Raw genomic sequence first — 14,131 nt, forward strand, 5'->3', positions numbered from 1 at the left:
TTAAGTTTAGTAGAAAGTAAACTATCACAGTGTATTTCACTAGGCCAGCCCAGGAGAAGAATAGTGGGTTACTATAAAACATGTCCAAGATATTTAGGAAAACTGGCAGAAAGAGTCACTCTCTACGTACACTTTAAAAAAAATAGGTTTAATTTTATTTTAACATGCTCATAAAGTACTGTGTTCAAAGTGAAAGGTGCAAAAAAGCAGCAAACATTTCAGTCATAGGACCTTCATCAGTGCATGGCCTTTGGTGCCTAAGATATTTGAAAGGTACACTTGACAAGGAATTGGACCTTCGTCAGTGCATGACCTTTGGTGTCTAGGATATTGAAAGGTACAATTGACAAAGAATTGTGTTCCAGGAAATGCAATGGTGGGGAGCTGGGAATACAGCCATTCAGTGATGCAGACTGCAGAGTGAGCAGCGGAAAAAGTACAACAGGCTATTGTGCAGTCTAAACGAAAAGTGGTCCTTTGACAGAAAACCAAAAGAGCAACCTACCATAACATTTTCCATGTGAGTTTAATGGCCGCAAACACACAGGAGTGTATGTAGGCCACTGGTTCTCAAAGTAGGGTCCGGGGACCCCCAGGGGCCCTTGAGGGTGTTCCAGTGGGTCTCAGCAAAATTAGTTATAGCATCAAAAACCCTTTAACACTTCACATGTTCGATCGTAGATCTGCTCTATTTTACAGAAATCTTTTTTAAATTTGTGTTCAGACGGGGTCTGCAGACAATGTGTTTCAATTTGGGAGTTCCTTGACATGAAAATGAGAACCACTGATGCCTAGGTATTGACAAGCAGCAGTGTACTACCATACCTGGGTCCATGAGGACAACCAAGGTTCGTCGGCATGGCAAAGAAACCTGTAAGCACACATGGTTGTAAACATGTGTGCTTACTTACATGATACTCAGGGCTGTATTTTGATTTTCTTAAGTACCAGCTCTTATGCCTTAACTTAAAGGCCTGTCCATACTGACGCCTGTCCATACTGACTCCAAACTTTTTGTCACAGTTTCCGACGTGCAGCTTTCCGAACTCGAATTCGGAGTAGGCCTAATGCTTTTCAGAAGATGCGAGTGACGTCATTTTGTAGTTGAAATGGACCTTTCCGACGAAAAGTTTGGTGGTCGGAGACAATATGGACAGGCCTTTAAGTTAAGGCAAAAGAGCTGTTACTTTTAAGACAATCAAAATAGAGATGGTGTAAATGAGATGGTGAAACTGGAACATTTCTGAACAGAACAAATGGTGGCAGACGCCTTTAACAAATTCCTGTTGATGTTTGGAATTATGCGATCTTTGAGTGATTTGTGGGGGTGACATGTACAGTATGTGTAATGGGATAATATGTATGACCTATGATGTGCTCTCAAGATTGTGCTTTGCATGTGGACAGTGGACCATATGAAGCAGGCAACCACTGGTGGATGTATTTTATGAGAACTGTGTTTCATGTGGAGTAACACCGTTGTACTGGTAGGTGACCAATGATGGACACTATTGTGGTCACGAGTACAGATGTATATGTTCATATAGCCCTTATTTTGGAGGCAAAATAAAAAATTGTCCCCAGAGTTTTTTGTTTTATCTTTAACTGTCACTTGTTAACCGGATATGCACATTAAGTAAGTTGTGTAAGAAACTCAAAAAATCCAACAGTCAAAAAACAGAAACGTCATAAACTGTTTTCTAGATATTTCAGCTTGACAGGCAAACAGATGTTTTTTGCTTTAGACTTTACAGAAACTTCTGGTCTGATCGATGCCCCACTCTGTACTGCAGAGTACAGACCCCTGGGTCATCTGTGATAGACACAAACTTTGAGTTTTGGTCGGATGGCGCCCCAGTTATGTCAGTATTATGCAACAGCCGTACACAGAGGTTCTGTGAATGTATATGGACAGATATTACATTTTGGAAGCAACTTCAGCAATGAAAGGCCCTTTCCCACTGCGCCCGATAACGATAGCAAGCTTCCATCCACTCTCATCCACTTCAATGGAGAAACATTTGTATCGTTATCGTATCGCGCTGCAGTGGGAAAGGACCTTACCCTAAATAATTCAGTGTGCCAAACTACATTGATAAGAGCAGCCCGGCTATGTTTAATACAGAATTAAATTCTTGTTTGAATTTTACATATTTGACAGCTGGGAATACCAGAATGGATGAACACAGCTCTGTGAGATGATCCATGTAGTAACGGCACTGCAAACAGCTAGAGGACATTCATTATTCAAAGCAGGCTATGCAGAACTGAACCATTACCACTCCATTTGTTTGCACTTCTGCTGCCTGTATTTGGGCTTATTACCATAAATTCATGACTCATACTGATTGATTACAAACAGTGACAAGTACTGACATTTCATAGTTGTTTATTAAGACATAAAAATGAGCCACCATTTCATTCATTCACAGAACTTTGCACATTGTAAGACTTGGTACACATCTAGACGTGATGTGTGAAGTATGTGTGGGCCTATGGGCGTGAAAGGTTATCAGATAAAATTACAAAAGCCTCTCATATGAAGTTCTGAGTTTTCCCACATTGCCTTGTCAGACTGGTGATTACAGGGATGAGACAGCAGGGGGTGCATTTGGACCGGTTTGGCTATTCCAAGTCCTGAATGACTCACCCTCATCTGTCCCACACTGTCCACGTGGTGCTGAGTCACTAGTCTATTGGGAAAAGGTCATGATGCAGACTATTGACTGACTGAGTACAATGTGAGCACATTGACAGTCTGCCAATCATTTAACATGTCCATTTCCAAGAAATGGAAATGACACATCTCCAGCCGTGTGTGTATATGCATACATTATATATACGGTTATACACACACGGTATATACTGTATACAGTATATACATACACTGCACCATAAAGAGATAAATAAAAGCTACAACTTCCTTTTCACAGTATACAGCCAGTGTTGTCAAATGTTCCTATGCAAGATGTAAACTTGAATACTTGTTCCACAACTATGCCCTACAGAACCACACCCCCTCCACAATATGATGGCTAACAATCAAAGTGGTGTGCAGGTAGTAAGAGAGCAAGAAAAATAAGACAGATATGCTTTTTATTTCAATTTATTTTTCTTTTAAGAACCAATATGAATTGGGGATGTCTTCAAAATGAGCACAATAATAAAAAAACTGACCATTGCCTTTCTTTCCACCTATTTTCCTTCAGAGTGAGTGTAAGGGTTAACGGCTGGATCTTAGGCTCTGTGTCTGTGTTTTTAATAATGTCATGTTCCAGGAAGTCCTATTATAAAACCCAGTCAAAAGGAGTGAGCAGCCATAGTGAATGGACTAAGTACCTGTCAAAACAATTGCCAAGTCTTCACATGTTCAACTGCCTGTGTGAGTGGATAGACAGCGTATGTGTGTGTCAGTGTGTTTGTGTGCACACAAAGGACGGTCAACAGTGTTTGGTGGACTTTTCCAAGGTGGATTGATTATTGCACTCCCGTGAGAAAAAAAAAAAAAAAAAAAAAAGAATAGAAAAGAAAAGAAAATGTGGAAAAACATGGCTCTAAAATAATAAAAAAATAAAGAATAAAAAAATTGGATGACTAAGAGTCCTTACCCCTGCCAAACTCTAGACTGCCACACTAATCATATCAAGTGAATAAATATAGCCGACATATTTAAAACTAAGGAAAACCCCCTAAACTGAAAGTGACTTGAAGCAAGTAAAGGAGGAAGAGACATTACTGCATTTTCAGTGGAACCTTTTCGAGATAGTTTTGTGTGCAAAAGAAATAATAAACACACCAATACCAAAATGGACTGTTGTAGTAATATTATAATCATGTGCTGAAGGGTTTAAAAGTAGTTTAAAAAAGGTACATACCCCTGGGCAATATTAAATGAAAAATAAAATTCATAACATTTTTCATCATTGTACAACTTACATACCCGGTACGTGTTTGTGTGTCTGTATGTGTTTTTGTGTAAAATAGAAATTCACAAATGAAAAAAAAAAAAAAAAGAATCATGCCATGATTAATTCTGATAAAAAAAAGTTTTAAAAAAAGAAACAGGATGGACTTCAGTTGAAAAATCTGGCCCGTGGTTGAACACTAGTAACCGGGAGGCGGGCCTATCTGTGTGCTTTGACCTTCTCATTCATTGGTTCGGCTGGTGAATCCCTAGATCTGGACTCATTCGATCACCCGTTCGCTCGTGTGATCAATTTACCATGATTCCATGTTAACAAATCATCACAATAATTACTTGATAGCTTTCTGTTCATTTGCATCTCCCCTTTGTTGGAATAGTTTCCCCCACTAGTTGCACATTAAGTCGCACTGTGACTGATAGCCTACTGCATGCAGCAGTTGTGGCCGTTGTTATCCTTGAACCGCAGGCGCATTTTGGGTCTGTATTTCTCGAGGTAAAGAAGCTGTTTGGAGTTGAAGGCTCCACGTCTCTTCCTGTGGAGGAAGAGGACAAATGAGAGAAAATAAATTAAATGATTGAGGGGACTCATAAATCCGTGACAGGACCAGTAAAATAGCAAAGACATCATCCTTGGCTAACAAGACACAGGCTGTCACAAAACTCTTAAAGCCAAATCGCACTTAAAGCAACAGAGGTTTTTCTTTGAACAAAACGTAGATTTTACCCAATCTGTGTGACAGACAATGTTAATACAATATAACTAATACATCTGCAGTAGATGGAGGTGGTCTCCCTACTCTTCCATTGATAATTTAGACACTGGTGTTGGGTAGGTCACCTAATGGTTGACAAGTAGCACTGCCTGAAGCTCATATGTGCAATATATTGCTTGGAAAAGCGTGTATTCCTTCAAAGGCCGATACAGTGTACAGCTGGCGCCCTACGATGCAATCCTTTCGTTTTTGTCTATATCCATTCAAAATATTTCTTTCTACCATTTTATAGTCGGATGTTAAAATGTGTAAAGATATTTATGACATGAATAATATTATATGACAGTAATGAAAACATTAAGGCCGAAACACAATATACTGATCAACAGCTATTTTAACAGCAACCATATATCAACGAGATATGTGTTATGTGAGATATGGTCATGGCTAATTGTGTAATGCAGGGGTACTTACTGCCTTATGAACTGCACCGCATCCTCGTACTTCATCCCAGTTTCAATGAGGGCTAAGGCCACCAAGACCGGAGCTCTGATAGAGGGAAGTGGGAGGAATATAGAGTTACAAGGGGAGGGGGGAAAGCGAGTATAGGGAATAAAGTATGGAGGAGGAGACAGGGGAAAGGGAGAGAAGAAAATAGTTAAATGCCAAGGTTCACATGGTTTCATAGTTATAAAAGGTGGGAGGGGGGGAGACCTGGGAAATGTGCCTGGGAAATCAGCATGGGGTCCATGGGTTCACTGCTGCCCTGCTGGTGTGCCACGCTCACACCCAGGGCCTCATATACACACACACAAAGCGCGATAAGTTACAGTAAGACAACTTTCTCACCAGAGAGATACTGGTAGGGGGGGGGGCGAGGAGAGCTTTTCTCTGGACAACTCGTTGTGTCACATATCCATGCTGACGGAGCATTTGCTCAAGTGGGTTTCCGCTCTCTCACACAAAGAACGTGCATAAGGGATGAAAGTGTGAGGGGAGGGATTGAGAAAAATGAGAATAAGATGGATAAGAATGAGAAAGTTGTGACAGGCGGGGGTGAGAAGAGTGCAAGGGAACAGAAAAACAACAAACTTCCAAATAGTAGCCTCCCACACTAGGGGCTTAAAGGGAATGTTGGCTCGTGTAAAGCAGACGGGAGCGTGGTGCCGGATTTAAGAGAATGTTGGCTGGTGTAAACAGACGGGAGTGTGGTGCCGCTGCAGGCCCAAATGTCTACGGTAAACAAAGGAGGGGGGGTGGGTAGGGCTGTCACAATTATTACATAATCGTCTAATCGTAATTATTTGACATAATCGCAAATATTTTGACATAATCGTCATGATTGTGAATGTTGAAAAATGTTCATACATTGATTAACATTTTCAGAAATAGTGGAAATAGCAGATCTACAAGCTCACAACGCGTTGTGAGCTTGTAGATCGGCTATTTCCACTATCAATGTTATTTTTTAAGTAGTAAGTTGTCAAATATGGCAGCAATTTCTTTGTATATATTTAGGTTATGTGTCAGATCTACCATATGCAACCTCAAAGCCTAAAAGCCAAACAGAAATGTAATTATCAACGACAAATACACAATTTAATCGTTAATCGCCAATTATTTGAGTGACAATTAATCGTCATGTAAAATGTCATATCGTGACAGCCCTAGGGGTGGGGGTGGTTTGAAGGGAAGATGAACACAGAATCACCAATACTGGGAAATATACAGCCTTTGGAATGCCACAGCAATGCAAAAAAAAACAAAAAAAAAATCATTGATTGGCTCATTGAGCGTGTGTGCCTGTGCTTTGTATGAGTTTTTGTACTTGTGTTATGCCTGACCTATACTTGGTAGCACATTGTGTCGTATGCCGGAAATAGCAGATCAAAACAGCTCACAATGTGTTGCGCTGCTTGTAGATCTGCTATATCCGGTGCGTGTCACTATGTTTAAATCTGGCCTTACTCGTCAACGTGATTCCCTTGTAATTCCCAGTCACATGGGCCGATTTTCTGTGTGCGCGCACGCAAATCACTGCCTCTACCTCATGACCAAAAGGCACAGGCTATAATTGTGCCTTTTTGCTTCCCTAGACCCAGTCACTTACTGGCTCTTGTGTCACTCTTGATAGATGACCAAACCAGCTGATTGTCTATTTACAGATGCCCCCACACCGTGGCAAAGAGAGGACAGAGGAGAGGCCAACCACTTGAGACCAGGAATGAATCACCAGCCTGTGATAAAGACGACACCCTGAGCAGCACAGGGACAGCTACAAAGAGTGTGGGCTGTCTGGCTCACACTCAGCCAAGATGGCGTGAGCGGGGCGATCGATACCAAAGGAGCCGAGAATGGAGACTGGTGGGAGGGGAGCTGGGGTGAAGGTTGACCTGAGTTTATAAGCTAGAAGAAAAGGGATTTTTGGAGCCAATAGCCATCTGACAGCCAGAAATGATTGATTACCATTTCCTCTACTGGTTTTTAAACTCCTTACTGCAGGATGGAATAAACTACATTTCCCTGCACAGATTGTGCCAGTACATCTGCCATTTCATTTTCGCACCAGAACCCGAAGTGATGTTTTCATGTGTGCAAAGAATAAATACAATTGTACAAGGAAGGACTCATAAACACCTAGAGTGTGTTGTGGACCTAATGGGAAAGGGCTGAGGAGTTGCTGGTCTCTCTGAGGCCAAGGGAAATTAAATGGGCCGTGGTCCAGAGCACACTCCAGGGACCAGTGAAACAGCAGCACTACACTAACTCACTAATACTAACAGAAAGGAGGATAGAGGATAAGAGTTGACATTAAAGGCACTAGAGTCCAGTAGGAAATAGCCAGGATCATCCACGACCAAAAGGCTGGCACTAAGTGTCTAATGGTCTAGTGAGATAATGCAAGCTTAGTATCAGGTACCAAATCTTCAGAGACTAACATCTTAAGAGTATAGGAGCCAAAGTGATTATACATAGAGGAGCTAAAGGTAATAGTCTCATTAACTTCAACTCCATTCAGCTAATAAGCAAAGCCCTAGCTACTCAACAGGTGGCCTAACAATGATATCCAGCCACAACATGGCCTGGTAAAGTGTTGCTTTAAACCACGTCAACATAATACAATAAATACATTAAGATTAATTGAATACACTGTGTTTTCGGTGATATCGGTGAGCGAGCACAAATGTTATCTGCATAGCAGTGTACAACCATAGAGTACAAATAAAACATCTCCGCTGTTTCAACTCTGCCCCGTCTCTCGGCAGCGTGCAGTATAGATGAGACATTCGCGAACGATTCCACTCTCTTGAACGGCTCTTTTAAATGAACGATGGGATCCAGTCCGCAGTCGCGGGACACAGAGCAATGACAGAGTAATGAGTCAGTGTCGAGAACGGATTCATTTCAGAAACGGATCATAAACAGGCGGAGGCACAGCTCCTGCTAGAGCCAGCAGTGTGGACATGTCATGGACGCAAACACAGCGAAACACAATCATTCATCATGGATTACAACACTGGAACAATTCAGAAGCACTTTAATTAGAAAATGTAACTTGTAGCCTACACTTGTGTATGTTAATTTGACTTTAGAAGATTGTTTAATTCGTGGACGTGCGTTTGTGCTGTGGCAGGTTATTTAATATGGGATTTTGACAGCGTGCTTCCCTCCTCTTAACGGAACACCTTCCCGGCTCTGAATGTTTTAACGAAGCGGCGGTTCTGAACCGTTCTGGCCGTTCCGTCTCACTTTCACCCCTACGCTGGTGCGAGATAATAAATAACTGTTCGCCAATTGCTACTTCTCATAGGAAGTACATGACACCAGTCCAGCAGTGCACCGCAGTAGTAGGCTAACTGGTGATATAAAAAAATATATATTTTCGCCTCGACTCAAACAATTGGCGTCGATTCCCAAGGGCTTAAAACGATTCGTCGATGTTTAGAGGACAGGCCTAATAGTAACTGACAATAGATTAAGAGTCTGTTATCTGTATTTATCACAAGCTTATTTGACAATAAGCCACCACCCAAGTTAAACCTTTACAAAGGACATATACACCCCTGTCCAAAGCATTTTTCCCCAGCTTAAAACAAAAGGCACTCTTCTAAAACAGAGTGATGAGTGCAGCGTCAACCACTGATGTCAAAGTGAGCAAATCTGCAAGCCCACCATGAACAGCTTCATCCAGTTCTCAGAGACTCCCACCTATCAGCCAACCCAAATGACCGTCTTTTGAATGCTCCTGTGCGTGGATCGGAGCGACACAGAATATTCAGTGCTTTTTCAGAGGTTGAAAAACCTTTCAAAGGGTGAAAAACACTCTGAATCCTGGTAGAGAATGAGTTAAGTACCTTACCACTTAGCTGACCTATAGGACTAATTTACTATACCGTTCTTTCTACCCTTTTCTGTTTAGTTTTTTAGATCATTGTAGATTTTTCAATTTTTTTGTCCCATTACTGTTGTACAGCTTTAAGGTAATGACCAAAATAAGCTTACAAAAGTTGGATGTTAGCTTTACTCACCGGCCTAAGCCCGCCACACAATGCACAGCGATGCAGCAGCCAGGTTCCTCACGGAACTTTGTCTTCAGCAGGTTGAGCCAGTCGTCCACAATCTGCGTGGGAGGAGGGGCGCCATCATCGAAGGGCCAGTCCTGTGGTTGGCAGGAAAAAAAGAAGAAAAAAAAAGAAGTTGGTATAGTATGCATTATTTCAGATACACATGAAAAGAGAGACAGCAAAGGTGGGAGACAGGGGGTTCCCCGCATTTTTACTTGAAGGCGTTCTTTGTTGTTCTTAAGTATTCCTTAAGTGAACATGTTATCTTCCCATTTGTCTTTATTCAGATTTGATGCATTCCTTACTTTCAGCAGATGTGTGGAATCATGATTTTGATAATCTTCCCCCCTGAAATAACCTTCGATGCCATTTCTCCATTTCTTTGTTTTCTTTAGAAACCATTTAGTAAACATTTGTATTTCTCTCTATAGTATATACCATAAGAATGTGTTTACAGACGTGTGTATGCTGATAAGGTCCACTCACACACATGCCAAGGAAGGCACAGAAAAGAGACAGGATGACCTTTTGCTTGTGCTTTAAAAGTATCAGTCTGGTTTTATCTACAAGCGGAGGTTGCCAAAGCAATGAATAGAAGGTTGATATGATCCCAACAACAATCCTAACTACTCTATACAAGTATCCAAATGTACAGAGCTGGTTAGACTAAGGAGGTTAGAACGTTCGATAGAGAGAAGGGTCAGGGTGGAGCAGCACAAGGGTTTATTTATCTGGGCCAGGGAAGCCTTCAACACAGCAGGGCACAGACACTTGAGGACAGAGCAACCCCACATAAAAGCATGCACGCAGATCCACACTCAGACAAACTGACAGGCATAAAAGAACCTCTGGGTTAGAACAGTTTTAAGTGACTGCAATTCATTTACCATAAGCCGTCTAAAGTTCTTATTTTAAGGATGTATTTTACTTAGGAAATGTTTCACAGCTTATCTTTTGCATTTTGTTTTAGCCCAAGTGGGAAATTGGCATCAGCCACGAGGCGAGCCTTTGGTGGTCTTGTTTGTGGACTCTACCAGCCACTTTGACTGGTAATTAGCAAATCATTGGTGAAAATCCATGTGGTGGTTACAGTTTTAGAACCCATCAGCTACACTAGTTGATGTATAAAAAGGTTTTTAAAACAACCTTTCTTAGACTTTGAGACAGTCACACATGCAGTCAGATATAAGAAAAAAAATAAACACAAAAAGAATGTTCCTCCTGTTTCTCTTGAGAATTAACTGGAAAGAACATGCAACATGAAACCACTCGTGAGACTGAGCTGTTGTTTGTTGTGTGTGTATATGTATACAGTATGGTATGAACTGGTAGGTGTACATTCTTACCAGGACCTGAATCCCCTCCTTTTCGACTGGAGCCTTGTCATAGGTGGCGTCACAAACTCTCACTACTGTGTTCACCTCAAACTTTTTGAGCTCCTGACAGACATATAAAGTGGACGTATTATATACATGCAGAAGCATTTGCTCACACTTTTTTTTTGTATTGCTATAAACCAAAACATCACTACTACATGTCTATGCCCCACACCCTATTATTTCTACCCCAAGTCTTTACCAAAACTGCAAAGTAATTACCCAAAAAACATTCACACTTTGGAGGCTTGTACGCATATTTTAAAAACAAATGTATATATTGTGAGGACATCTGGTCCTCACAAAGAAATGACAAAAGTCCATGCACACACAAAAAAGTTCATACCTCAGTGAACTTGTTGAGCGTGGCATTGGTGGGATTGTGGGTGATGAGGAACCTCATGCACTCGTAGGCAATCTCGACTGCAGCGGGGCGGTTCATGTTGGCAAGACGGCTTAAAAAACAATTACAATACAATACTCTTACAAAATGAAGGTGACTTTTGGCTCAGATGACAGCAAGGACTTCTAGTAGGTTTCTGTATATTTCTTTTTTCTTTTCTTAAAAAAGGTAAAATAAATTAAAAAGAAAAAACTGGTGGAAAAGGATGGGTCAGAAAGATATTATAACAGTCAGGTTCACAACTATGGGATGATGTACAAAGAGGGAGGGGGTAAAAAAATATATGAACTAGTCCTCCAGGATGTAAAAAATTAAATTATACAAAATAAAATAATATATTAAAAAGGAAAAAAAAAAAAAAAAGTGGAGACTATCCAGGAGTTATCCAATCAGTTTACCCCATTCAGGAGAGCTGTTTGTGATTGGCTGTTCAAGAAGAAAGCGGAAATGATAGATGTCTCTTATCGGCTGGGACAGGGCAGAGCAGTCTGGCCAAGGACTACGCGATTTCCCAGGGGGCTTTTGGAAGATGCAGAGTTTCCCAGTGTGCTGGCAGTCAGGGGGGTTTCTGGGTAGCGTAGTCCCGCAGGGGGCGGCCGATTCACTTGTCCACGGAGGCGAGGTGCTGAGCCTGGCAGAAGTCTCCGCTGACACTCACATTCGCCATATATGTACGGCCCAAATCAACACAGAAACACTGTGGACAGAAGAAAAAGAGAGGTCAGTTTAACCATGCGAAAAGAGCCAGTTGATAAACACATCTACCTTAACTGTTCACTCATCTTTGATTTGTAGCTATATGTGAGCCAGTGGTACTGTGATGTATGACCACTTAAGTTTTGCAATGAATTAAAGTAAAGTTTGCTGATGAGAGCCATTTGCACTGGCGCCACCATAACAGTTTTTACCTTACTTGCTCAACACCGTGTCCACCCCGCAATTAACACAATTCTAGGTTACATCATCCACTCAATGCACCCGAAGAAAAGTTAAGCGACAACATGGGTGTGCAGACTGTGCACACATGCTTTTTAAGAACGGTGCCTCACAGAGCCTGTAATGTCTGTTTTTTAACCAAATAGAGAGGACTCAGTCATCCTGTGCCAAGACCTCAGCAATCTAACACCGGCCGCCACAAACTGGCTGGAACTGTCTCAAAGCAACACATGAGGGAGAGAGTGAGGCAGGGAGGGAGATAGGCAGATGAGGAAAAAGTCGACACAGAGTGCAGGCTATCACTCGGCTGGTGCACACAAGGTAGTAGGAGGGGGAGGGAGGGTGGGAGAAAGGGTCTGGACTTTAGCACCATGTCACAGCCCATAGTCACAAGGTGAGGATTACAGGGTGGGCAAGGCTTCAAACGGCCTGGCATTTTTAACATCCCACGCTCCCCTCCTCTTTCACCTCCTCAAGACCCTGACATTTGACTCTCTCTCTCTCTCTCAAGGTACCTCTTACAGTACTTTTGCCGATCACCTTCTCTCCCTTAGCTCTGGCAAACTATCACATGTGGGGTTTCTTTTTTAGGTGGAGATCATGCAGTGTGTGTGCAATGGCAATATACTGTATTCTTGGTTCAATCTTCAGCATCTTCTTCCTGGTTTCGTCCCATGGTTTCTATTGGCAACTCTACATCTCCAATTTATTTAATTCCCTGACAATGTCCCACTCTCACTTAATCTCAAAGCAATTGCCAACCACAAAGCCTGTGTCAACAAGTGTGTCATCAAAGGGGAGTGCCGTAAAACAACTCTTCCCTCATGGTTTCTCCTCTTTGTGTGCCTCCTCTGCAGCCCTTGGCACTTCTTTTTTTTCACATTTGGCGTCTGCTACGAGGCCACGCAACAAAATGCCCTCTGCTCTTTAGAGGGCTGAGATTCTCTCTGATGCCTTTAATTACGCTTCTGAAATGCACAGAACACAATGTGGCAATGTGACCACGCAGACAGGCCGAGTTTGGAGTGGAAAGATGAGTGCTTAGGGAAGGGGCGGCACAAAGGAAACCTCTTCAGAGGTTTGTTTTCATCGGCTTCTAATCCTTCAGCAAGACAGCGGGTGGGGACAGGAGCAGGGGAGATGGGTAGAGTATAGAGGCTGTTAACAAGCCATTCACCTGTGGATTATTACTTGTCACATGAAAGGGGTTCAGACTAAAGCAGCAGACAGAGAGAGAGGGAGAGAGAGCTTGGGCTCAAGATGATGAGCAACTCGATAGATTCAGAGACCTGACTTTTTACTGTGGTCTCACTTAGGGATGTCCCATATTATCGGCCTTCCGATATTATCGGCCGATAACAAAGACCATAAAGGAAACAAAGAACAGGCCATCAGAAATGCTAAACACCACAAAGCATGATGGGATAGATGGCCTTGCAGGAGAACAGAATAATTAGTATTAGTGATGCTGCGATCGCGATTTTTCACTTTCGATCCGATATCCGATCTGGCAGCATCTAAATCGATTTGATTCCGATATCGTCCGATACAGCACATATTTTAAGTCTGATATCTGGCAGCTGCACACTATTATAACTTTACTATTTATTTCTGGTTTTGTAGTCTGGAATGTAGTCTAAAAACCGATTCATCAAGTGATTTTTTAAAATATTTTTCACACTAGTTTTTCCATTTTTATGAAAATAACCAATCTACAAGCCCACAACGCCTTGCAGCATGACATGTTGAGAGCTTGTAGATCTTCTCCCTTTCCCTTATTACGTTTTTTTCCTCCGCCTCCCTGGCCCCTGCCACCGCTTGCTAGTACACAGTACACACATGAAGCACACACACACCAGTCGGTCGGTGGCTAAGCTAGCTGCTAACGCTAACTCGCCATTTCTGCATGAATAAAGCCACAGATAGTTTTTCACGCTTTTCAAATGTTGGTTGTTGGGCATTGATCGGACATCCCTGGTGATCCAGGTGAACACTGGATCACCTGGGTTGTAACTAGAGGTGCACCGATACCGATATTGGATCGGTATCGGCCGCCGATATGAAGGTAATTAATGTTAATTAATTATATCGGATATCGACACAACGTCGCCGATCCAAGCCCCGATATAAATAATAATAAGAATAATAAATATACAACATAATCACGCAATTGTAAGCCCATGAGGCCATGACCAAATGTTTTTAGCATATAA

At 42.0% G+C, this 14,131-nt stretch overlaps 1 protein-coding gene across 1 annotated transcript in view; it reads right to left on the reverse strand.

Moving 5' to 3' along the window:
* Positions 1-2,372: 2,372 nt before the first annotated feature.
* ptp4a2b (protein tyrosine phosphatase 4A2b) overlaps positions 2,373-14,131 on the reverse strand; it is a 36,603-nt gene continuing 24,844 nt past the window's right edge. Inside the window, exons 2-7 of the mRNA XM_080734718.1 lie at positions 11,381-11,679; positions 10,926-11,034; positions 10,550-10,642; positions 9,168-9,298; positions 5,113-5,187; positions 2,373-4,458 (exon numbers count right to left, since the gene is read on the reverse strand). Of these exons, the coding sequence (XP_080590844.1) occupies positions 4,347-4,458; positions 5,113-5,187; positions 9,168-9,298; positions 10,550-10,642; positions 10,926-11,034; positions 11,381-11,385 (525 nt within the window). The 5' untranslated portion in view covers positions 11,386-11,679 and the 3' untranslated portion in view covers positions 2,373-4,346. The remainder of the gene's footprint in view (positions 4,459-5,112; positions 5,188-9,167; positions 9,299-10,549; positions 10,643-10,925; positions 11,035-11,380; positions 11,680-14,131) is intronic.

This window comes from Nannobrachium achirus (assembly GCF_963921795.1).
Source record: "Nannobrachium achirus genome assembly, chromosome: 10".
Lineage (NCBI taxonomy): Eukaryota > Metazoa > Chordata > Actinopteri > Myctophiformes > Myctophidae > Nannobrachium > Nannobrachium achirus.